This window comes from Perognathus longimembris, chromosome 4 (assembly GCF_023159225.1).
Source record: "Perognathus longimembris pacificus isolate PPM17 chromosome 4, ASM2315922v1, whole genome shotgun sequence".
NCBI classification, from domain to species: Eukaryota; Metazoa; Chordata; class Mammalia; order Rodentia; family Heteromyidae; genus Perognathus; species Perognathus longimembris.
Genome location: NC_063164.1, coordinates 56269050 through 56294081, shown reverse-complemented (window position 1 = coordinate 56294081; position 25032 = coordinate 56269050). Strand labels below are relative to the sequence as shown.

The 25032-nt window shown below is 34.9% G+C and overlaps 1 protein-coding gene and 1 long non-coding RNA gene across 4 annotated transcripts in view; one reads left to right on the top strand and one right to left on the bottom strand.

The window, feature by feature from the left end:
• Positions 1–5269: 5269 nt before the first annotated feature.
• The window catches only part of Scn9a (sodium voltage-gated channel alpha subunit 9), an 83290-nt gene continuing 63527 nt past the window's right edge, over positions 5270–25032 (bottom strand). For all 3 annotated transcript variants that reach the window (XM_048345300.1, XM_048345302.1, XM_048345301.1), the window contains exons 19-26: positions 22200–22373; positions 19954–20076; positions 17998–18279; positions 17335–17388; positions 15247–15384; positions 10163–10267; positions 9725–9995; positions 5270–6462 (exon numbers count right to left, since the gene is read on the bottom strand). In XM_048345300.1, coding sequence (XP_048201257.1) covers positions 5270–6462; positions 9725–9995; positions 10163–10267; positions 15247–15384; positions 17335–17388; positions 17998–18279; positions 19954–20076; positions 22200–22373 — 2340 coding nt within the window. The remainder of the gene's footprint in view (positions 6463–9724; positions 9996–10162; positions 10268–15246; positions 15385–17334; positions 17389–17997; positions 18280–19953; positions 20077–22199; positions 22374–25032) is intronic.
• LOC125350599 overlaps positions 5940–25032 on the top strand; it is a 37130-nt gene continuing 18037 nt past the window's right edge. Inside the window, exons 1-2 of the long non-coding RNA XR_007210774.1 lie at positions 5940–6073; positions 6237–6416. This is a non-coding gene — a long non-coding RNA (uncharacterized LOC125350599). The remainder of the gene's footprint in view (positions 6074–6236; positions 6417–25032) is intronic.

The window sequence follows — 25032 nt, the reverse complement described above, 5'->3', positions numbered from 1 at the left end:
TGAATTCCGCGACAGCAGGGAATAAGCCAAAGGAATAAAAAAAGAAATAACTCCACACAGTGCATTGCAATCAACAACAAAAACCCTTCTGTTTCCATATCTTGGAGTTCATTTCAATTAGCATCATCTTATATGGTCATATGTACATAGCTATTAGGCTATTGTAAGCCTCTACTAGGATTATCCTAAACATATATTAATTATTACAAATGAGGGAAAACAGGCAGCCTATGATTCTTTGGGTCTGGCTTACTTCACTTAATATGACTTTTTCTAGGTGTTTCCAGTTCTGTAGGAATGAAGCCATGCCATTCTTTCTAGTGGAAGCAGAGAATTCCATTGTGTACATATACCACATTTTTGTAATCCATGCATCTACCAAGGGACATTTGGGTGGATTCCATATCTTAGATATGGTAATTAAAACTGCAATGAACATGGTTGTGCTGGTCGCTTTAGTGTGGCCTTCTTTGTGGTCATTTGGGTAAATGCCCAGGAGTGGGATTGCTGAGTCACGGGGGAGCTCTATGTTTAGCCTTTGGAGGAACCTCAAAATACTGTAGTTAAACATTTACCCTTCCATCAACAATGTACCTGTGTTCTCCTTTGCCACATCCCCACCATCATCTGTTGTTATTAGATTTCTTGATAATGGCCATTCTAACTGGGGTGAGGTGGAATCTCAATGTGTTTTTTTTTTTTTTTTTTTGGGGGGGGGGCCAGTCCTGGGCCTTGGACTCAGGGCCTGAGCACTGTCCCTGGCTTCTTCCCGCTCAAGGCTAGCACTCTGCCACTTGAGCCACAGCACCCCTTCTGGCCGTTTTCTGTATATGTGGTGCTGAGGAATCGAACCTAGGGCCTCGTGTATCCGAGGCAGGCACTCTTGCCACTAGGCTATATCCCCAGCCCTCAATGTGGTTTTTGATCTGCATTTCTTTTATGGCCAGAGATGTTGAGCATTTCTTCATATGTCTATTGGCCATTCTTATTTCTTCTTCAGAGTCCCATTTATTAGTGGGGTGGTTATGTCTTTGAGGATTTGTTTTTGAAGGATTTTATTTTTTGAATTCAAAGTATAATTTAGATATGAGGCCATTGTCTGATGTATGGCTAGTGAGGATTTTCTCCCAATCCGTGGGCTTTATATTTATCTTGCTAGCTATGGCCTTTTCCATGCAGAAGCTCCACAGTTTAATCCTTTTACATTTCTGCTGTCCTTTCTGCAGTTTAATGCATTTCCACTCCTTGTCTCAATTTGATATTTCTTCACAAAACCTGTTGAGGATTTCAATGAATTTTTTGAAATTATTATTATTTTTTTCTGGTATCAGGGTTTGAACTTGGTCTTGTGCTTGCTTTGCTTGCTCTACTGATGCTCTACCATTTGAGCCATACCTTCAGACCAATTTTTTGCTTGCCAATTAGAGATGGAGTCTCTTGGACTTTTCTGCCCTGGGTGGCTTCAATTCGTAATCCTCTGGATCTCAAGCTCTTGAGACTACAGACTACAAATTACAGACATGAGCCATTAGCACCTGGTAGTCTTTGTACCCAGGACTATTCCTCAGAGGTAACATTTGAAGATGTCCATGTTACAAAAGAAAAAAGAAAGATAGAAAAACAGAGAGAGAAGGGAAGAAAGAAAGAAAGAAAGAAAGAAAGAAAGAAAGACAGAAAGAAAGAAAGACAGAAAGAAAGAAAGAAAGAAAGAAAGAAAGAAAGAAAGAAAGAAAGGAAAGAAGCTATAGTTGCTATTAGTCATTCAGTGAACTTCTGTTTAAGTCACTGAGAGAAAATACATGCAAATATGATTTTATCTTTATAACTTTATTTTTAGATTGTATTACAACATGTAACTCTCAAATATAATTACAATATAATTTTGACAAACTCAAACATTTTGAGCATTCATAGATCTATGAACGAATTATATGTAAACAGCATTGTTATATTCATGGCTACTTGCTTATTTTTAAGAAGCAATTATTGACTTTTCCTTAAGAATATTATAACATAAGAATCACAGATTTTTTTTAAAGTGGATAGTTTCTATACACAGACCCAGAAACTAGGTCAATTACTGGGCCATCCTAACTTAAATGGCTCTATTTTAATTATTTTCATTAACATTTCTCTGAAATCACTATTGCAACACAAAGCTTTATTTACAGATGCAGTTTATTTCCAGTCTTTTACATGAAGCTATCAAAATTCTATAAAAGTCTTGCTAAACAGTTTGGGTTGCCATTTTTGACAGATTTTATAAACAGACCAGAATGTCACTTGTACCTTCAGAAAACTCTATAATAAAGAGATAGAATGAGATTTACCTATTTTCATTCAAAGTATATGTAAGAATTTGCCTTTAAATCTGTTTTCAGTTATTCTAACTTACATTGCAGTGTAACCACCATCTTGTATTACCAAGTAAAATAAGTTCAGTGATTACATATGATTAATATTTTTATGAGTGGGGCATCCAAAGTGAGCTAATTTAACTGTAAAACTGTAACCTATGTGAAAAGACTAGTCTACTTTTACTGCAAGCTTTGCTTTTACTTCAATGAGCTTGTAGTGCCAAACATTATTTTAATGAAAACTATCATGAGCATTGATTTCTGGGAAAAGCATATACATACAAATTGTGTGATATGTTTAAAATTATAGTTTATCACATAGTTCAGCATGAAATAGAAAAAGAGCAACTTTGTAATTAATTTCTGAAATGCTAAGAAAAAAGCTGGGTAGAGGAATCAGTTACCAGTATATATTTAATGGACATAAAAATCAGGCAAGGTTAACACATTGACAGTAAATCACAGATAAACCTGCCCACCAAAGATCCTTTCCATAGTGCATCATATAAAATTTACAGTGCTGTTATAATTATACAGGTGCCAAATCATGAAAATAAACGTAGTTTAAATTTAAGGGGTATTACTTTATTAAATGAATGCATTAAAATGTCTACAAATGTAAGATATTTTGTGTGGGTCACTAATTGCATTGTAAAATCCCATTTTTAAGAGGTTCAGTGGGTATGTGGTAATGCTTGGTGTAGTCTTATGAAACACTACATTGTATATCTCATTAAATTCAAAAGCATTCAAATAGCCTAAGATGAATGACTAAACATAGCTATAAAAATCTTTGGTGCTAGGTTTTACTTTATAAGTACTGATGTACAAATGTCTAGAAGTGAGAATCTCTTGTAAAGATGTTGAAAATATATCACGATTTAAAAACATTCTTGACATAAAGTTTTATGTGAATACCCCTTTCTTTGTTGTGTCTTTCTCACAGCTGTATTTCTTAGTCATCTATAATTTGTCTATCCATACCTCTTTATCATTCAAGGCATATTCAAACTTTTATAAAAATGGACCAGAACAACAAAAATATGCATTTTAATTACTTACTATATAAATGTAATTCATGTCATTTTTAACTTAAAAAGAAAATGAAGCATGTTTTATATAAAAAAAGTCCCTCATAAACCTTTTTAATAAAACCACAACTTTCTACTTATGTAACTCAGTTTTTGCCTACACATGGATAACTTGATTGAGGAAAGATTTCACATTCCTGGAATAAACTCAGAGAACACATCAGAGCCATTTGTCTTCAGTTGCTATTGAAAAGCGCTTCCTTAAAAAACAAAGCTATTAGATTTGTGGTAGGATGGATACAGCAAAAACAAAATGAATATGTGCTTTTAACATTGTAAACCATGGCCACTTTATTGATGAATGGAAAATATACTTCATATCATAGACTACTGATGAGAAAGTAGATTTTGTGGATGAAAGAAGAGAGGTCCTAAAAGAATACTTCTATAATTTAGGAAAGAAACTTAGTGGCAAGAGCACTATTATTTGCTATTTTATTTATTAAAAAAAAAACAACAAACCACCTGCTAAGCAGGTGTTTGAAAGCCTGCTATATACCATAGCATGGAAGACTGCCAAACACATTTAGGACACATTAGTATACAAATGATGCAGTAAATACTGTGCCCAAGTCATTACCTGTTCAAACATGTCCTATGGTATCAAATAGCTAACTACCTATCCGGAAACACTGTACTAATGGGATACATTGAATTTGCTTCAAGATAAAGGATGACTAAACAAAACTGAAGAATAAGATAAATGTGGCAAAAGATATTAGGAATCAGGCCATTATCAGTACATCATGACATCAAGTCCAATGTTGAATTGAATAAATAATGGAAAATAGAGAATTTTAATTACTTTCCTCCTTAATGACCTTGTCCTTTTAACTTTGAGGAATGGCATTTATACTTAGAATAACTTTTCAAGATTTGTGTTTAATATGTGACAAAACATAATGTGAACAAGACAGGTTACCTGGGCAAGATGGTGGGATGTGTGCGTGTAGCTCCAACTACTCAGAGGGCTCAGGTAGAGGATCATTTGAGCCTACAAGTCCAGCAACAGTCTGGGCAATGTAGTGAGACCCAGACACAAAGCAAAACACCTCAGAAGAATCATCTCTAAAATACAATACTATTAAGGTGGGTGGTGAATCGAGATGAATGTGAGTCCAGGTAAATGAGTATTTGATGAAATTGCCTACATATGTTTTAAGTTTCATGGAATTGTATACACATTTAGAAATTGATTCTGATGCAATGTAGAATAGATTTAAGCACCATAAGATACACAAGGATGTCTGTACATGGATCCAAGACTCTAGCTCCTTAATAACAAGATGTTTTAATTAAACCATCATCACTAATGTCCATTAATTATGTCAGAATTTCTTTGCAAAGCCAAGGCAAAATACTTTTCATAGATAACCAAGTGATAGATATTTTCCTATTCATGTTTGTATCTCTGTGCATTTATTCATGGGCGTGCAAATGTGTGTGTGTCTGGCCTTTAATATTTACATGGGAGATATGAATGCTTACAACCTAGGGAAACGATAACAAGGCAGATGTGAAAATGTTCCACCTGGTTTTCTGACTTAGAAAGAAAATCAATTCACTTTGTTTCCAGTAATCAGCAACCACTGCAGTGGCTGTCACAGTTCTTGCAGAATCAATACCAATGAATAAGAGCCATTTGCCAATGCTGCCAACCCATTTCAGTGATTAAGAGCAAGTGACAGGACTGCTTTGGAGAATATTTTGATTAAAAACAACAACAACTTTTTTTTTTTTTGGCATAGACCCCCTTAAAAGAGTCTTAGTAACACAAGTAAATCACCTTCACAGGTTGTAAACAATATTGCCAGTGAAACCCTATTGTGTGTTTTCCTTTCCATCTTTCCCCTTGTCTTCCTTTTCTGTTTTGTCGGTTTCATATTTTTCTTTGTCTGGCTTTGTTACACTGTCATAGGAAGGCGGAGAAATAGTGGATGGGGTTGCATTGGTTTTATCTGGACTTGAGTTCTCATTAACATTATCAAAAACTATGTCTTCTTTATTGGGTACATCGTCATCTTTGTCACCATCTTTTATGTATATACTTGAGATGTTTTTGACATTTTTCCGTAAGCGGTAGCGTCTGTAAGCCCGCTGGATGATTGTAGCCGACACGTCCTCCTGCTTTCGCTTTAATGTAGTCGTGATGGGTTCATAGGACACTTTGGAAGGGTTGGCAGACATAAATCTTTCTTCCATTTGGGAACGAAGGGAATCCATCTCTCCACTCTCACCCAAAACACGCTTTGTAAAAGCAAACAAGATGTCGAGGCAGTGGATCCGGTCTCCACTCACCATGGGCAGGTCCATGGCAACGAGCTGGACTTTGTTTGGTTTTGCTATGAGAAGGGGCGGATCCAGGGCAGCTGCAAAATCAGACAGCTTGGCGAATTCTATGAACTGGGTGGCATCGGGGTCGAACTTCTCCCAAACCTCATAGAATCGCTCAAAGTCATCCTCGCCCAGTGGCTCAGTGCTTTCTTCGGTGGCCACACTGAAATTCTCCAGGATGACAGCGATGTACATGTTCACGACCACTAGGAAGGAGATGATAATGTAGCTGACGAAATAGAAAATCCCAACGGATGGGTTCCCACAGTCTCCTTCAACTGGGCTTCCTGGGTGAACTTTTTTGGGATCACAGTCCGGGGGTGCACTATTAAGAATGGGCGCTAGCAACCCATCCCAGCCCGCAGATGTGGTGATTTGGAACAGGCAGATCATGCTGTTGCCAAACGTCTCAAAGTTGAACATATCATTGATTCCAGCTTCCTTCTTCACATAGGCAAAGTTGGACATCCCAAAGATGGCGTAGATGAACATGACGAGGAAGAGCAGGAGGCCGATGTTGAACAAGGCAGGAAGTGACATCATCAGCGCGAAGAGCAGCGTGCGGATCCCTTTGGCCCCTTTGATGAGACGTAGGATGCGGCCAATCCGGGCAAGGCGGATCACCCGGAACAGGGTAGGGGACACGAAATATTTTTCTATCAGATCTGCTAGAAACATACCTAGGGGAAAAACAATAAAAAGAGTGCATTTAAATACTCAAGCTATGGGATGTAATGACTATATAGTTTAATCTGCCATCTTATCAGCTGTGAATTCATTGTCTAATGTGAGTTCTTATTACTGCTGTGAATTGTCTATTGTGAGTTCTTATTACTGTGAATATATATATATGTTATAACACATATTATATGAATGGTAGATTTTTCTATGTAGCCTAGACCAGCTTTGAGCTCTTCATTTTATTGCTTTCGCCTTTGGGTGCTACTATTATAGGTATGTACCATTAAGATTGGCCATATAAAATTATATAATATCTACTCACATAGAAAATTCAAGCAACGCTGTAAAATGCTAAGAAGGAAATATAAATCACCAAATATAGCTAATTAATACCTAGTATCTGAGTGCCACTTTAAACACTTTTCTATGCAAGTACAGACATATATGTACATATGTGTAAATATAATAATGTTACATGATTCTGTACCTTTTATTTCTAATACATTTTAGTCATTTCATCACATGCCATGCAGATGTTCCAGACAAATGACTATTTTTACGACTGTAGAGTGTTCTCAAACTATCACATATGAAACAATAGAATTTATTAGTTCCACTTTTTAACTAAATTGAGTGTCAAAATAGGTACATTTTTTTGTAATTGCATGACTATGTGTTTTGATAACTCATGAATAGAAGGAGACAAGTAGAATATTCAAAAAATTGTTACATAAAAAGTCTTTACCCATTAATATTCTTCATAGAAATGTACACAAATATTCCTACACTCAGCTCAGCAGTATTAGCCACTACACTGAGTTACAATTTTACAAAATAATCCTTGATGACATTTAAATTCATCTCATACAGTGATTTATTTCCATTTTTAGAAAAACAATGTACCTTTTTCACTCATTGACTATTCTACATTATTTTTTAAAATTTTTGTAGGTGAATGATATCTTTCCTTCTTCTTTGCTCCACATTTTTGAAGGAGCAAATCGCATGTACATTGTGGGAATTTCATTATGACATTTCCAAACATAAATACTGTATGCTTTGATCATATTCACTTCCTTGATTGCTCTTTTGACCACCAATCTTAAAAAAATATGTATTAGGCTTCATTATTCTGCTTTCATATATATGGAATCTTTTAAAATCTGTTATGCCATCTTTTTCTTGGAAGTTTTGTTTCTTTTTCAAATTTAAATGTTGCATAAAATTTAACCATGTTTTGTCATTCAGTTTTTCAGTGCAGTGAATTTTCTCCCATTGGATATTTTTATGCAGTTATATTCATTGTTAGTAGATACAATACCATTCATAGGCTAGGGTCTGTGTCACAGATTAGTATTCAAGTGCACAGTCAAAATATATTTCCAATAGCCTGGTGCCAGTGGCCCACACCTGTAATCCTACCTATTCAAGGGGCTGAGAGCTGAGGATAATGATTCCAAGCCAGCCTAGGCAGAAAAAGACCATGAGACTCTTATCTCCAATTAACCACCAAAAAGCCAAAAGTGAATTTGTGGCTCACATGATAATAGCATGCCAGAGTTGTGCAAAAATGCTAAGGGAGAGCACCAAGACCCTACGTTCAATCCACAATTGATTTCTAATGCTGGAGATATGACAGAGAATGGCCCTAGTTTAGATACTCTTATTACCAAAACAAAAAAAAATTTTCCATGTACATTCTTACTTGACTCCTTTTTAAAAAAATAACCTTTGCTTCATGTGATTTTTTTACCACATAAAATAGCAAATTTCCACAGATTGAAATTTAATTTTGGAGTATGTCTTTGAATTTATTCAACTTTAATTAAATAAGTACTTAATTTTCTGATAGTAGAGCTTAAACTTAACATCTAGAACTCTTGGTTGGCTTTTTTCATTCATTACTTGCTCTCTATCAATTAGATCATGCCTTTAATTTCAGGTTCTTGCTGGTTAATTGCAGGTAGGAATCTCATGAGTTTGTCTGCTTGGACTGACTCTAAACGGTGACCCTCTGTTTTCAGCTTCCTGAATACCTAAGGTTAAAGACAGGAGCCTCTGGACACCCAGGTGAACTTTGATTTTTAAAGATCACTATCATCAGTAATGTTAATATCAAGAAATATATAGCAACATCCCAATACTCTATTTTTTCTTCTACATAAATTTTAGAATGGTTTAGACTTGCTTTGCCAGTTTGTCACTCCCCCAAAAGATGCATCAGTAGGTAACTTATAAGTTAATTTCTGAAGGTAGTTATCATTTCAGTGGCAGCCTTCCCTTTTTCCTTTGGGTTTTTTTTTTTTTTTTTTTTTTGGTGTGGGGGTGGTGGTTAAGGGGCTGGATGTCAGGGCCCCAGTGCTGTACAGCTGCTAACTTTCTTATCCAAGTACAAGATAATCCTTAAAACTACTTCAGTTTTTTTTTTGTTTTTTTTTGGTTATTTACACCTTATATATTATATTACAGGCCAAAGTTATTTCTGGATTTTTAACTTTATTATTATTTCTATCATTAATTAGATTTTTCTTCAAGTATATATTCTATTTTTTCCCACATTTCAAACAATGATTGGCAAATGTAACTTAAGGTTTAATATTTCTAGTTAAGTTATGAGCGCAGAGTACTTAGAGTACCAGGTAAACCTGCACATAAGGGTGAGTTGCAGGTGAGCCATAGGCAACATAACAAGTCTATCTCAAAAACAATAAGAACAAAGTATTTGTGACATTTTTAAACTTACATTCAAAGGGTTTTCAGATATTTAAGTCATTCATATAATTACTCAAAAACAAGTCTCATGTGGATGTTGTCCTGTAAACAGGAAGTAACATCTTATTCTTCATTGGCTTTCAAAACACATTTATGAATAAATATATTTGCCATATTTCCAAAGTGTAAACTTGGAAACTAAATATCATTAGTTCCTATGTTTACAGAAGGAAGAAATATTTGGCTTTCAAGTCTAGTCTAAGTGTCTACCTACAAATTCTGATATGGTTTTCTTTTATGAAGTTCCTTCCTTCTTCCATTATTCTAGCATACTCAATCAAACATATGTTTACAATAAACAATTCAAAAGCTTCAGGCTGGGATGTTGCTCAGTGGCAAAGCACTTGCCTAACAAGTGCAATGTCCTGAGTTCAATCTCCTGTACCAAAAAGAAAAGACAAAAAACATTCAAACACTTCTCTGTATAAATGTAGGATTGGATTTATTTCTAATTAAAATGTGGTTAGTAAATATTCTAAATCTCCTTACCTACAATGGAGAGGATCACAACCACAAAATCAAAAATGTTCCACCCCACGGTGAAGTAGTAATGTCGGAGGGAGATCAGTTTCAGCACACATTCACCAGTGAAGAGGATGATGAAAACCAGATTGATCCAGTATAAAACATTTGTCATGTTTTCATGCTGGCCCTCCTTCTCCACCATCATGGTTACCATATTGAGGCAGATAAGAACCATGATGGTGATATCAAAGGCTTGGTTTGTTACCAGGTCAAATATGCATCCTTGGAATTTGTTCTGTAAAAGGTAAGTAACATGTAAAGGAAAGTACATTTCTTATGTATTCTCTACAAGTGAAAAGTATGCATTAAAGACTAATCAAGGACAATTTAAGAGTTAGCATGGGGTGTGATTGTGTGTGTGTGTTTGTGTGTGTGCGCGCACACGCGCACACATATATTTACCCCTGGCCGAGGAATTGGCTTTTGTGGTTTCTTGGACCCCAGCTTTTTCATTGCATTGTAGTATTTCTTCTGTTCTTCTGTCATAAAGATATCTTGACCTCCAAGGTAAAGAAATAAAAAATAAATCTAGTTAAAACCAGAATTAGTGTGGATTTTTATTCTGATTCTCTAAATAGGTTATATGTATTAATATAGAAATGACATCTATATTGTTATGGACATAGTAGCTATGCACAAAATTCATCATGCACAACTACTCATGTATTGGCACAGGTCCTTGTGCATGATATAATATTCCTATATAGATATACATTATATAATAATGATTTCCTCAACTAATATTCAATATACTAACACTATGTATAATATACGCTGTGTGGTAATACTTTCTTTTCTCTGCTACTTTTTTCACCAGGCATTTTTTAAAATTTTTACTAAATAACAAATACATTAAAAAGGGTTATACGAATTAATAGTAGTGCCTTATGGTGTGGGCTGTAATCCTAGCTACTCAGAAGGCTGAGATCTGAGGACTGATTCGAAATCAGCCTGGGAAGAATAGCCTGTGAGACTCTATCACCAATCTACTAGCAAAAGCCAAAGTGTAGATGTGATTTAAATTGCATTGTACCAGTCTTTATAAAAGTACTAAAAACAGTGCTCTGGCCCTAAGTTCAACCCCCAATAATGGTACATACAGAAAAAAATAAATTAATAATAGAAAATATCTCTTTAGATGTGTTAGCTAATGTTTCAAATTCTTATAAAGAGCTGGAACAAAACCAATTATGAAAATAACATTAGTTTTATATTAGTTATATGTATTTCCAGTCTAATAATAGGAAAATTGATAAACAATAATACATATGTGATACATATATTGCTACCTATATCTGTATCGATATCTATACTTCAAGGAACTCTTTGGCTTTTTAATTTCCCAAATCCCCAAATTTCAATTTTAGTACATAGTAACTTATTGAATAGCCACATTATGCTTGCAGTGCTTCACTGAACATCAGCATCATAAATGTGTCATATAAATGCATTGTATATAACATGTCAACATATGTGTGACATGTATATATAACATTATATATGCATTACATATAATGTTAGCATTCAATAAAGTATTGCCTACCTAGAAAGTCACAAGTCATCAGAGTATAAATATGAAAGTCACTCTAGTCTTGTCTAGTCTAGACTTGTGATTTTCATATTCGTTACATAAAGAAAACACAATCATTAAGCTTTAACTTGTAAAAAGCATTAGCATCTGGATATGGTTTTTAATCTTTTGCACACTGGAAAATTGTAAATCTAGTAATTGGGTGCTGGAAGGTTACTTCTTTAAGCTATGCCCCCCCCCGTTTTTTAGTCATTCATAAGTCTTACAGTAATGTTCAAATTTCAATTTGATCTCACAGTACTTTTTCTTTAATAATATTATAACTCAGATGTCACTTAGAGATCTGAAGTCTGTGTCTCATTTGCAGGACTCTAAAACGAAAGGAATCGGTTATGGCTCTCCTTGAGTTTTCCCTGGATTAAGTATCATTCAGCCTCCTGATATAGAACATTTCTTCTTCATCAAATACCTACTGAAAGCTATCTTTGTAATTTATTATCTAGCAGATACACAATTTTCATATAGTATCAGATTGGTAGAAAATGATAGTTGAAGCTGTATCTGAGAGATACATTTCACATTGATATTAAGAGCAGTTCATATCCTTGTCTTTTTGCACAAAGGGGGACTGAATGTTGAAACTTATCAGAAGGTAAAAAGAAACTAATGGAAGAATTGTAAAATAGAAGTAAAAATCAGAGTGGAAATCTTGTCTTTCTCTGATAATAACCCTGGTGGTCAATAGGATGAAGTGTGCACGAAGCTAAGAAGATGATGAAGAGCATCTTGTGCTGTTTCATTCAGTTTTACTATTGACTCTCTAGACTGTATGCAAAATTTACATGCTGTTCTATGAGCACAATAATTCTAGTGTTATCTCTGTTCAGTTTCTTTCTGCCTTATTTTTAGGCAAGTTTCTCAACTTCAGTAAGTGCATATCATTGCACTAGTGCCAAGTAACTACCTTTTTCATTGAGAAGATCAATTGTTTGAAGGCATGTACAATAATCACACAATATCAACACATGGCCAGCTCACTAAACTTTAATCATGACAGCTTAAATACCCCTTGCCTGAAAATCTGAAACCAGAAATGTTCCAAAAAACTTACTTTTTGCATACCAATATGATGTGTGGAAAGTTCCACATCTGATCTCATGTATGCACAGTAGCCAAAATAGAAGTTCACAAAACTACTGTATAAATTACCTTCTTATTTTGTGTGTATGAAACATAAATGAACATTTTGTTTAGACTTGTATGTCATCCCCAAGTGACCTCTTTCTATATATAAGAACATTTAAAAATCTGAAAAAATCAGAAATATTACATTGTACCCTAACAATTTTAGATAAAGAGAATTAATTAAGCATGTTTAAAGATGGTTCCTATTAACCTTCCTGGTAAGGTTGTAGTGACAGATAAAAGTTGTTACTTAGAATTTACTGAGAGGTATCAAGGCCTATATGATCTTTATGTCAATATATATTTGTGTCAGTATATCCCACAATTTCCCTTTTATAATTTAAAACTATTGATGGCTTACATTCTCATCTTTAGTAATATGTGTTATGGTTAATGACAAAAGCTGAATTATTACTGAACTTGTTAATGATGGAGTATAAAATAGAGCCAATAGATAGGTGAAAAAATGTGTCATTACGAACAGTAGTGAACAGAACCATAAACTGAAATCAAAATATTTGATTTAAACACACACACACACACACACACACACACACACACTAAAAGGCAGAATTACATTAGGGAAAGTCAATTACACACACTAATTACATTTCAATCAATATTCATCTATCTTTGTAGATGTTAATCCAGTACCTAAAACCATCCTACTAATTCTGCCGCTTCCTTCCAAATACCTCTGTGCTTTTGAAAAGAGCAAGCAATATGCTTTAGACTCTCCCCTCTAAAATGTCTAAATTGTATTTTTCCCATTCAAACCACAAAGGTTTATGTGGGCTGCTTCTGCCTTCACCTGTGCTTCTGCTGTAAGAATGGTTCCTTTCACCCAGATTCTAAGGCCATCTCAAATACACAATGTCTCAAACCTCCATACAGCTGAGCCTTTATTCTCTCTGATTGCCTATGCATACGTTAATTTTACTTAAGATTATTATCATTGCCTCATATTGTGGTGTTTGAAAAGACAGTGTAGCAAAGAGCCTAAGAAGAATAATTGCCTAAAATTGTAAGATTGATGGAATGTACAACTGACTATTTAAATTCTATTGCATAATGATCATGGGTAGTAATCTTGGTTCAACTACTTAACTTTTCTAGGCTTTTCCTCATGTCGGACACATTTTCTGTAATAATTATGAATGATCTTTCGGGACAAATGTGTCACTCCAATGAGTTGAGATCCTAACAGTACCTAACTTGGAAATAATGATGTTGCAGATGTAACCAAATTAAATAATTCACATTAGAGTAAAATGAATCCTTAATCATGTATGACTAGATCCTTATTAGAAAAAAAGAGACAGAGAAAGAGTATGTTGATACACAGAGAGAGATATTGGAATTATACTGCTCTAAACTAAGGGATACATATGCTATAAGATGGAGAAAGTCAGCCACTGGTGGTTCACATCTGTAATTGTAGTAACTCAGGAGGCTGAGATCTGAGGATCACGGTTCAAAAGCACTCAGGGCAGGAAAGTCCATGTTACTCTTATCTCTAATTAACCAGCAGAACCCAGAAGTGGTGCTGTGGCTCAAAGTGGTAGAGTGCTTACCCTGAGTACAAGATCTCAGGGACAGGGCCCAAGCCCCAAGTTTAAGCCCCATGATCAACAAAAAAAATGAAAATAAAGGAAGAAAGAAGATGGAGCTCCAGCTAATGTCATAGGCCTCAAACGCAGAATGCCCAGATCCTCGTGAAGAAGAAATAGGAAGATCATGATTTAGGATAGCTAGGACAGGACAAAACAACAACAACAATAACAACAACAGTTGACACTAACCTTATCTTAAAGAACTAGCTCAGCATGATAGATAACATCCATGATCCTAGATATGCAAAATGCAATGGCTGACCAGGGAGAAAAGCTAGAAACCCTGTCCAAAAATAACTAGAGCAAAAATAGCTGTTGGCATGGTTCAATAATAGGGTGCCTATCTAGTGACAACCATCAAGGCCCTTAGTTTAAACTCCAGCAGCCTTAGACTAAAAGAAGATGCAAACAAGAAAGAATTCTTCAAGAAAGGATCATCTCCTCATCCCACAAAACTGAGCTTTTGGATATCTAGCTTCCAAATGTGTGAGGCAGTAAATTACGATTTTATACACATCTGGTTTTATTATTTTGCTGTGGAAATCCTAAGGAATGATAGTTGATGTGAGCACTAATGAAATAAAATTTCAGGAGAGTGACCAACTACAATGTCAGCAAATTTCAATTTTCAGGAGCTGTGTTGCTTCTCATGCTGTAATAGAAAGTTCTTGAGCTTAGACGGGAGCGCTGGCTTCATAGTCACCCGGAGGCTCTTCCAGATATCTCCCCTCAAGCGCCCCGGGATTGCTCCACCTGGCCAAGGCCCTGAGCCTGGTAACGGGTGTCTTTCCGAAGTATGGTCTAAATACATACCACACAGAATACAGACAACAATGAAGTAGCTACTTGTGAAATATGTTCTGAACAAATAATTAGTGGATATATTTTAATTATTAATTTCTTTATATAGTACATCAGAAACAACAGGAGTCAATGTATTTGGCTTAACAATTACAATTGTGGAAATTATTTTCTATAAAACAAACTAATATTAAGTATATATGTGATTTTTTACATGAATGATATTTGAGAAAGTAAATGAAATGGTAATGAAAGTTATTACTCATTGATATCTAATTTTAAATAGTTAGCATATTTTTGAGAAACCAGTCATTCATTTATTTGCAATGTAGTGAAGAAGAAATTGAAATACTTATCTTCTTTTTTTGTTGGTTGAAGTTATCTATGATGACACCAATGAATAAGTTCAAAGTGAAGAAGGCGCCAAAGATGATAAAGATGACAAAATAAATATACATGTAGAGGCTGTATTCATACTCGGGCTGTTCATCCACCTAGAAAGTCACAAGTTAGCAGCAGGTTGACAATTTGTTTTTTATTTATTAATTAAATTTTGTTGACAAGGTGTTGTGCAAAAGGGGTACAGTTACATAATAGGGAAGTGAGTACATTTCTTGTGATATCTTATACCATCATTTATCTTTCCCTTCTCTAGTTCAGGTAGGCATATATACAATACCCAATGTAACAAAAACATATACAGTAGCCACGTGGCTACAAATTTTTTTAATCACTTTTATTTTCATGGGTTTTGATGGGATAAAGCTCTGAGTGTTATACAAGGTATATTTTGTATTTCACAAACCATGCTCTTGTGAAGGTCATACCTACTGAACTGTATTCAGTAGTAATCACATATTTTTACTATATGCTTAGATTTAATCTTCAAATGACTACATATCCTATTTATTTGTGGTATTTGTCTCATATTGCTAAAGTATTTAGTAAGCAAGCAAACTAAGGCATAATTGTTATTTCCAAAATAAAATTTTATACAACAGATTACACAGTATTATGTAAATTTTATTGTTATTTATTTGGTTATGAAAATGTCTTCATTAGATTTCACAACAATATTTGCCAACCAGTCATCTTGAAACTTCCTTCGTATATGGAATTTAGGTCACATATTCTCTTCTAGTGTTTAACACACAGGATTATGATCAAAACTACATCATTTTATTTCAAATTTACTAACATTTATCATTACAATCCTATGTTAAGTGTGCTCCTTGCTTTGTCTAATTGGATCCTCAGGGAGTGAAAGTTCTTTTTTTTACACAAAACGGATTTATTTAATTTTGTCTTTATGAAATATTCTGAAATCAGATGATAATACATGCATCAGGCATACCCAACAGAAAACGTTTACAATGGTTTACATTTCCTTTTTTTTAATTCCTTGAAACTGCCTGTATTGCAGGTTTTTCATGGATGAAATATGGAACTGAGGAGATTCCTTTTTTCTACAAAATTATGGTATAAACTTGCTCAACTTTCTATCTTATTGCTAATAAACCTTACAGGCACACAGTTTGTAAAGTAAACCCCTTAAGGACTGAATGAGTACAGCATGCTGCAAGGTACAGGAAATAAGCTAAAAATTAGCATATAAACCTACATCTGGACCAACACAATACTGAAGGCTGGAAAACATTTATCATGACACAGGGGAAAATTAATAGGAGATACAGTTCAGTCCTGAAAGGGTTAAATATAAACCCTAATGTATTATTGTTTCTAACTATCCATACCAATTACAGTGCTTGAAAACAAAGTAAAAAAAGTCTGGCACAGAAAATCATACACATTTGTTCAGTACTCTTCAGAAATACAGCTGCTTTTGAAAATAAGGTAACTTAGTTAAGAATTGAATAGCATTTTGTTTCAGAAAGGAAACCCTACCAGCGTTCCCAGGGTCTGTCTGGTGTCTTGGATTGTTTGAAAGTTTCCATTAATAGACTTTTCAAGTCGTTTGTGAGGAGCATGTTTTCCTGCTTTGCTGTCTTTATTGTTCATTCTTTTGCCTAGACTGTGCCACTGTAAATATTACTCCTAACATCTTTAAATTGTCTTTTCCTTTGTTTTCAAGGGGAATGTCATTGGTCAAAGACACAAGGTGGTTAGTGTTTGCAGCAGTTTTCTCTTACTGCACACCTTTGTTATCACTCCCCCTCCCCGCCCCCTACTCGATACAGCCTTTTCATTCTCTGTCCCTGCAGCTCATGGAGTGAAAGTTCTTCACCTCAAAATCAGTATCAGAGCTGGGACAATGTGGAAAAAAAAGCAGAATTTGCATCAGGCTATGGTCATAGCCACTAGGATACTTTTAGGTCAAAGTTCTTTATGTATTTGCACCTGCAAGGCATCCATGGAGCTATAGATTTAAACTACTGAAGTAGCCTAAAAATGCTTTAAATTGTGCATTTTTAATCAATACTTACATTAACAGAATCAACAGCTGCATACATGATATCCATCCATCCCTTAAAAGTTGCCTGTAAATATACAATTTATAGATTTAAATATGCAGTTCATATTCTAAAACTTCCATCCATTTTTTCTATTTAATCTTACATGTATTAAGTAATATTGCTAGTAAATTTTGCTGTACTTCAAAATACTAATTTAATATAAAATACCATTTTTTAAAAGAAGATAGAATTCTCAATATTTATCCTAATAAATACTTCCAAATTATTATGCATGCCTGTGAAGTTTGCATATAAGCTTTTATTTTCCAAAAGTGGAACCAAAAAAGTCTATGATTTCAGCAGGAAACAATATTTTCTCCATTTCTTAAAATTCTCTTTCTGCCAGTAGGAAGTCCCTGTTAATTTCCTAAAGACAAAATGACTACTTATTTCTGAAAGAATATCCAGGTGGTGCAATGGTGGGCTCAATTTATAGCAAATCATAAATTGTGCATCAATAACTCTCACATGCAAGATGCCTATGAGTCATATCTAGTTCTAAAAAAGATCAACTCTATTTTGAAAGACACATAATATCTTTAAATTCTCTTAGCAAATTATTGAAAGAATGACACCATTTCTTCCCTTCAACAGCTCTGAACGTAACAAATATTCATGAAAGGTGTCACTTACAACTTGAAGTAGAGACAGGTAACCAAGTCCAACATTATCAAAGTTGACTTTCAGGTTTTTCCATCGCACATTTGCACTGGCATTCATAAGGGCAAAGCACTCGGAACGATTTTCAACTTGGTGTGTAGGAAACCTTACTCCATCTGTGGTGTTTACACACTCATAGAATTTGCCAGCAAACAAATTTACTCCCATGATGCTAAATATTAGCCAGAATATCAGACATACGAGAAGCACATTCATGATGGAAGGAATTGCTCCTATCAGAGCATTTACCACCACCTAGTGTCCAAAGCAAAGCAAAGGAGACTCAATATGACCAGAAAAAGCCACATAGGCAACATTAAGGTACAGTTAAAGACAGTAGGAAAACCACCTTTAAATCTTTAAGACATCAAATCACCCAACCAATATATATTTACTGAATGTCTACCTTGCTCTATGCTCAGTAGCAAGACAGAGATAGCCTTAACTCCTGTGAACACTGGGTTTATAAATTTTATGGTTCACACAGTAAAACTGTTACAAAAAACACAAAACAAGCAATATGACATTACAATCTTAATAAAAAAACTAAAACCAATATATAAAAATTCTGATATTGATAAGATGAAATCTCTATAATCTGAAATGAAACAAATAAAAATGATAAAAAATAAGTAAGATGCACATTTAAAGTCATAAGTCCCAGAATTACTAGCATTGAACACTCTCCAATATAAACTACACATTTTCATTAAATGGAATTAATATTAGGAGTATTTTAACATTTTGAACTGTTCAGATGCAGATGTTTAGCAAAATGAAAGCAATATTTCTGAATTTATAATTCTAACTCTCAAAATACTTATTTAAGTACTTAGCTGAATATAGACACTGTTATTCTAAAGACTAAAACTGTCAACTAAGACTAAAACCAAGGCATGCTGTCCTTCTTTTATTTCTGCTCTTCAGCATTTTCTCTGCTATTGGTCGCCAGCAATATGAATCATTTCCTCTGCTATTGATCGGCATTGCACTCTTCTCCATGGCAACTTTCATAGCACTTCTTATTTCCTGCTACTCTTCCCCACTATTTCTATAATCCAAGCACACTGATCTAGTCATGGCCTCCCAAACACCTTACACACTTGAGAGATAATGAAGAGCTGTGGTAAACAATCATAGCAGAATGATGGGCAGTTTTGCTGGCCTAGGCAGACAAGGAATATTCAAATTGAGATTAAGGGAAGAAGATGTTGGCATTGATAGTGTCTTGACTGCTACATTGATGGTGGTAATTTGGGGTTGAAATAGCAGGGACAAGCTGGGAGGACACAGACAATTGAAAAAAGATACAAAACTGAATAGGAAGAAACTTAAGGAGAGAGGCAACAACAAGGACAAATTGGAGAAAAGAAAGCCACTGTCTTGCATATGTGTTAGGAAGGAGTTGCTAAATTAGCACAGATGTTAGATAGATCAGACTGGTGTCCATTTTAATTTTGTCTCTCAAACAAGAATCTCTTTTTAGATGCTACACACCCTAGAGAAAATAAAGGAAATGCTCAAAGATTTAGTTTTGTTTTTTTTTTTTTTTTTTGCCAATCCTAGGCCGTGAACTCAGGGCTTCTGGCCATTTTCTGTATATGTGGTGCTGAGGAATCGAACCGAGGGCCTCATGTATACGAGGCAAGCACTCTTGCCACTAGGCCATATTCCCAGCCCTTAGTTTTTCTTAAATGCAATTTGATATAATCCCAGTAGTTTTGAAATTTTACTTTGGGGATGAAAGTAATGTGGTAGCTATTTGGATCAACTTCCTAACACACACACACACACACACACACACACACACACACACACACACGATTACCATGCTAACTTGTTCATTTAAAAAATAATATGTACTGTGAAATACTGGATTTACAATCTGTAAATATGTACTTAAAGTTAGGAAGTTGAGTGTTTTCTTACCCTCATTCCTTCAAATCTAGATAAGGCTCTCAGAGGTCTCAAAGCTCTCAGTGTCCGAAGGGATTTAATAGGCCCAAGATCTGAGTAGCCCAGAGTGCTTGCTACTAAAGTAACCAAAGAAACCTGTAAAAATATAAATATATTATCATTCATTATTTTAATGAAATGATAAAGCATAAAGGGAAAATTTCAGTTTCAAAGAACATTAAAACAGGCAATATAAACACTATAATGTTCTGTATAGTAAGTTACAGAATCATTCAGATATGATTGAGCCTTTTGTCAGAAAAAGGGATGTCAAGGGTAGCTAAACAATAATTGAAAAAAATAAAGCAATGTATATAACTTTTACTTTTTTTTTTTTTTTTGCCAGTCCTGGGGCTTGAACTCAGGGCCTGAGCCACTGTCTCAAGGCTAGCACTCTACCACTTGAGCTACAGTACCACTTCCAGCCTTTTCTGTTTATTTGTTGCTGAAGAATGAAACCCAGGGCTTCATGCATGTGAGGCAAGCACTCTAGCACTGAGCCACATTCCCAGCCTAACTTTTACATTTTTGCATTTTTTTTTTCCAGAGCTGAGGACCAAACTCCAGGCCTTGCGCTTGTCAGGCAGGCGCTCTTCTGCTGAGATAAATCCCCAGTCAACTTTTACATTTTTGTAATTGGTGGCTATGCACTTGTTAAATGGGAACATTTAACTAGATCAGCTATCCAAATTTCAGGTGAAATAAAAATCCATAGCACGAGATTCTGAAGCTTTCATAAATCTATGGCATTGACTCACCTAAACCTAAGCCTTAGTGAAAATTTTATTCAGAAGCATTCTCAAAACTAATGAATTTAATATCAGACAAACTATACAAAAAATTACTTCTATCCTTCCATTTCTCAAGATTGGCACCGTATTTATTATTTATAATTTATGAAAAAAATCTCAGTTATTTTGAAGGGAATATGAAATCAAATTATCTTATTGGTTCTAAAATAGACCTAAACTTTTAAGAACTTTATCAAATAAGGTAAATTAGGCACACTGTCCATATGCAGAATCTAAAAGAAATTACTTTTAAAAAAAATTCACAAATTATCTCTATGCACTGAACAGAAAGGCAATTGACATACATTTTACAAATAGGAAAGGGGAGTTCCTCAATGAGTTTCAATTTGGATCTCAAAGTGCATTTGGAAAACTCATATTTAAATATTATTTTATAAGGTAGAACTATAGTTCAGTGGCTGAGTGCTTGCTGGGCATAAACAAAACCCCAGGTTCAGAAGCCAGCACCTCAACAACAATAACAACAAGAAACTTCTAACATTTATTTCCTATTTTGTGCCAGAAGACAATGTCTAAGAACACTATCTGGGGTGTCTTCAATATGAACTAAGGTAGTAATTTAAGATATCGTTTGTCCAGCAAAGAAGAACACTTGAGAATCAACTTCATTATATTTATTTAGGGAAGAAAATCCTATTGACTAAAAATTTGCTGTTGCTTCTATTGGAGACAAGTAAATTAATTGGTAAAGTAGGAGGTGTTAAATTGTCCTCACGTAGTTACTTTGGAATATTGCACTAAATGTGATATTAATGTTATTTTGGGAAAAGCCTGTTTCCTCTTTACAAGGTCCCTTTTTACATTACTCAACCAGTCTAATTTTTGTTTTTGTTTTTTTTATCTGGTGAGGGAATTTGAACTCAGGTGCTATTCCTGAGCTTTTTTATTCAAGGCTGGAGCTCTACCACTTTGAGCCATAGCTCCACTTCCAGTTTTCTGGTGGTTAATTGGAAATAAGTGAGTCTCATGGCCTTTCTTGCCTGGGCTGGTGCTTCAAACTTGTGTCCTCAGATCTCAACATCCTGACTAACCAGGCCTGAGTCAGCAACACCCAATTCTAGTTTTTTCCCCCTCTTTCTTTCTTCCTTCCTTCCTTTTGCTCATTGTAAAAACAATGATGTGTAAATTTGATTGAAAATTTTCCTTTGGTTGTAGAAAACATGATACACGTTTGTTTGAACGTGAGAGAAATCAACAAGAGAAATAATTTCTGTTGAAGAATTTCTGTTCTACTATTCACCACAGACACATTTCTGTACAAATATGGTTAAAAACATTAAATTATGGGTAGAAAGTACATGACAGTGTCAAAAATAAAAATTAGATAATATGTAAACTTGGTGAAAATGTTCAGGAACATTAAGTAAAGAATATATAATCCTTCGCAGTTTTCTTCAATGTACCTACATCAACAATTAAGAAGTCCAGCCAACACCAGGCATTGGTGAAATAGGTTTTATAACCATATGCCACCCACTTGAGAAGCATTTCCAGAATGAAGATGTAAGTGAATATTTTGTCAGCATATTCCAGGATAGTCTTAATAGTCTTTTTCTTTTCAATATAGATATCTTCAAAAGCCTGTTGGAAGAATATTAAAATTTAAGTTTGTGCACAACTTAGAATTTGTGATGTATAATCAAAGCAGGAAATAGGGTTCTGAAGGTAAGAGTGTTGCACTATAGCACTGATGTGAGCAGGTTGTCTTCTACTTTATACCTACTTTCTTAGAGCTATAGCCGTCTCTCCTGTGGCTACCAGGAGATGGAAAGGACAGAGGAAAGCAATTACTTTAAGTCCTCTGGCAGACTCATGATCTCTGACATCTGCAGTGATTTCTACCTTCAATTGATGCTTTCCCTCCTTTTCAAATTGAATGAGACCTGATCTGTCCCTCTAAACTTTCTCATCCTGAGCTTCCCTTCACACTCACCCATAGGACTTGTAACATCTTCTTGCTTATACATTCCAGTGTCCAATCATTATGTCAAGAACAAGGCAGGAGGTATAAAAGGGATTGTGAAATGAGTTATTACAGTAGCATAATAAGGCTACCGAATACAGGTGAATATTCTCTTGAAATTCCGTACTTATGTTTCATCACTCATTAACAACTTTGACTCTACAAATTATTTTTAAATTCACCCAATAAACCTTATTCTCCAATAATTTTTGTTAAGTGAGACTCAATGATATCACAGTCATAGCTGCAAATCCCTTGAGAAATCATGTGAAGAATGGGGCTTACTCAGGGCCTGAAATGATTATTCTTAAGCAGAACTGAATCATTAGAATGTTTGGTTTCATAGTGAAACATTTTTTACCTTGGTGGGAGAATGATATCCCAAGGATTTATCACTTGGTATGTTAACATTTTATTATCTATTGAAGGTCGTAAAGTTATGTCATTCTTATTTTTTTGTCCAAAGTAATATTTTGTCCAAAATCAATATTTTAAAAACTATCCTTAACAGTATTTTTTAAACAATAAGCTATGGTTCTGATACTGAAGAAAGCAGAGAAGTTGGGACAGAGAAAGGATATATCTACTAAGTGCATGACAAAGGTGCCAGCATCTGTCAAGGTTGTGAAAGTGAGTGGAATTGAAGTTCAGGAAAGGCTTTTAAATCTCAGGACTTCTTGTCCCCTTCTCCAAGTTCTGGAGCAATCAGATACGCTACCCCAACACAACAAGTAAGAGAGTTGGTCCCATGGATGAAGAAGCCTGTTGTTAGATCTGAGGCTCAGGTTCCTAGCAGGATCAGCAATAGTGGAAATCAGTGTGTACCTCATTCTAACTGGACCTACAGCTGTGTCTGACAGGACACAGCTGCAGGGATCCAAGTTTCTGGGGTGGATGCATGAGCAAGAAGAAGAAAGGATGACATCATGTGAGATCTACTTGATTTGAGACTTAAGATTTCCTCTTCCTCATTTCTGCTACAATTCATTAATTTATTTTCTTTTTGGTGTTTTCTTTTGATGAGTGAAACAAACAATGGTTGTGACATTTTACCATAACTCAGTTGCAGCTGTCTGTTACTAGAGTTGGAACACTCAGCTAAATTTTAAACTCTGAACTCACCTTCTTAATTGAGAGAATGAGCAAAACACTATAACTTCACAGAGCTGCTTGAAAATTAAATGAGAAGATCTAGATAAAGGTTTTAAAATACAATTCCTATGTATTAATCATGTGGATTTGTATTGATATTTTAGAGATATTTCTATAATTTCTTTATTATCTTTAAATACTAGTACAAGGATTCTCAATTCAACCTATTTATCTATACATGTTATCTGAGTGGATGCCAAGTTCCTAAATACAAATATCAACTTGTTGAAACTATTCCTTTTATTCCTCATAAGATTCGTTTGAATTCTGTTTTTAAATATTCACTTCTCCAAAAATGTCACTTTAATTTTTTAGACATTTTGAACAAGGGGATACTCTAAACCTCTTTAAATTTGATATCTCTTCCTGAATCTTAGTCATAGAATTAACTTCATTGGTTACTCAAGCTGATGTTACAGATAATGCTAAGATTCCTACCTGGACAACACGAAGTAAGTAAAGCAGTGCTCTTCTTACTATATTTCCTGTTTTTGAGATGTAAGATGTATTTGGAACTCTCTAGTGAATACTTGGCTGGATCTAGGAACCTAATAGCTCCTAATAGCTCATCTCTGCTAGAGTCAGCAGGAAAGAAAGGCAATTAGGGAAAGGCTCAGTGAATCTGTAGTTCTCTCAGATCTCTTTCAACTTGCACACAAAATACTTGTGTATGTGTGAGAATGTAAAACTGACTTTAGACTACCATTTTTCTTCCTCTATAAAAGCATGTTCACTGCTTCATGAGAGGACTAATGCTTACCATTCTTAAGGTATCTGGACAGCTGTACTTGTTCTCCCTACCACAACATTCTGTGAAGTGCAGCCACTGTTAATCCCCTGGGTAATTTTTATGCTTCTTTAGCATTATATATCTGGTTCGCTCAGTCTACCTTGCTTGGCTGAAAAAAATGTTTATTCTTTCTAGACTCTGTAGATTGCCATCTAATATCCTAAAGTAAAAAATATACACTTATTTTCTTTGCTAAGAGCTTTATGTGTGCACTCAATTTATAAATATACCCTGTTCTGTAATCGTTGTCTCCCCTATTAGCCATTCAGGTTCCTGAGAATAGTTCCTGGATCCTATCCATTTTGGTACTCAAGGAAGCACGAATAATGCCTGAC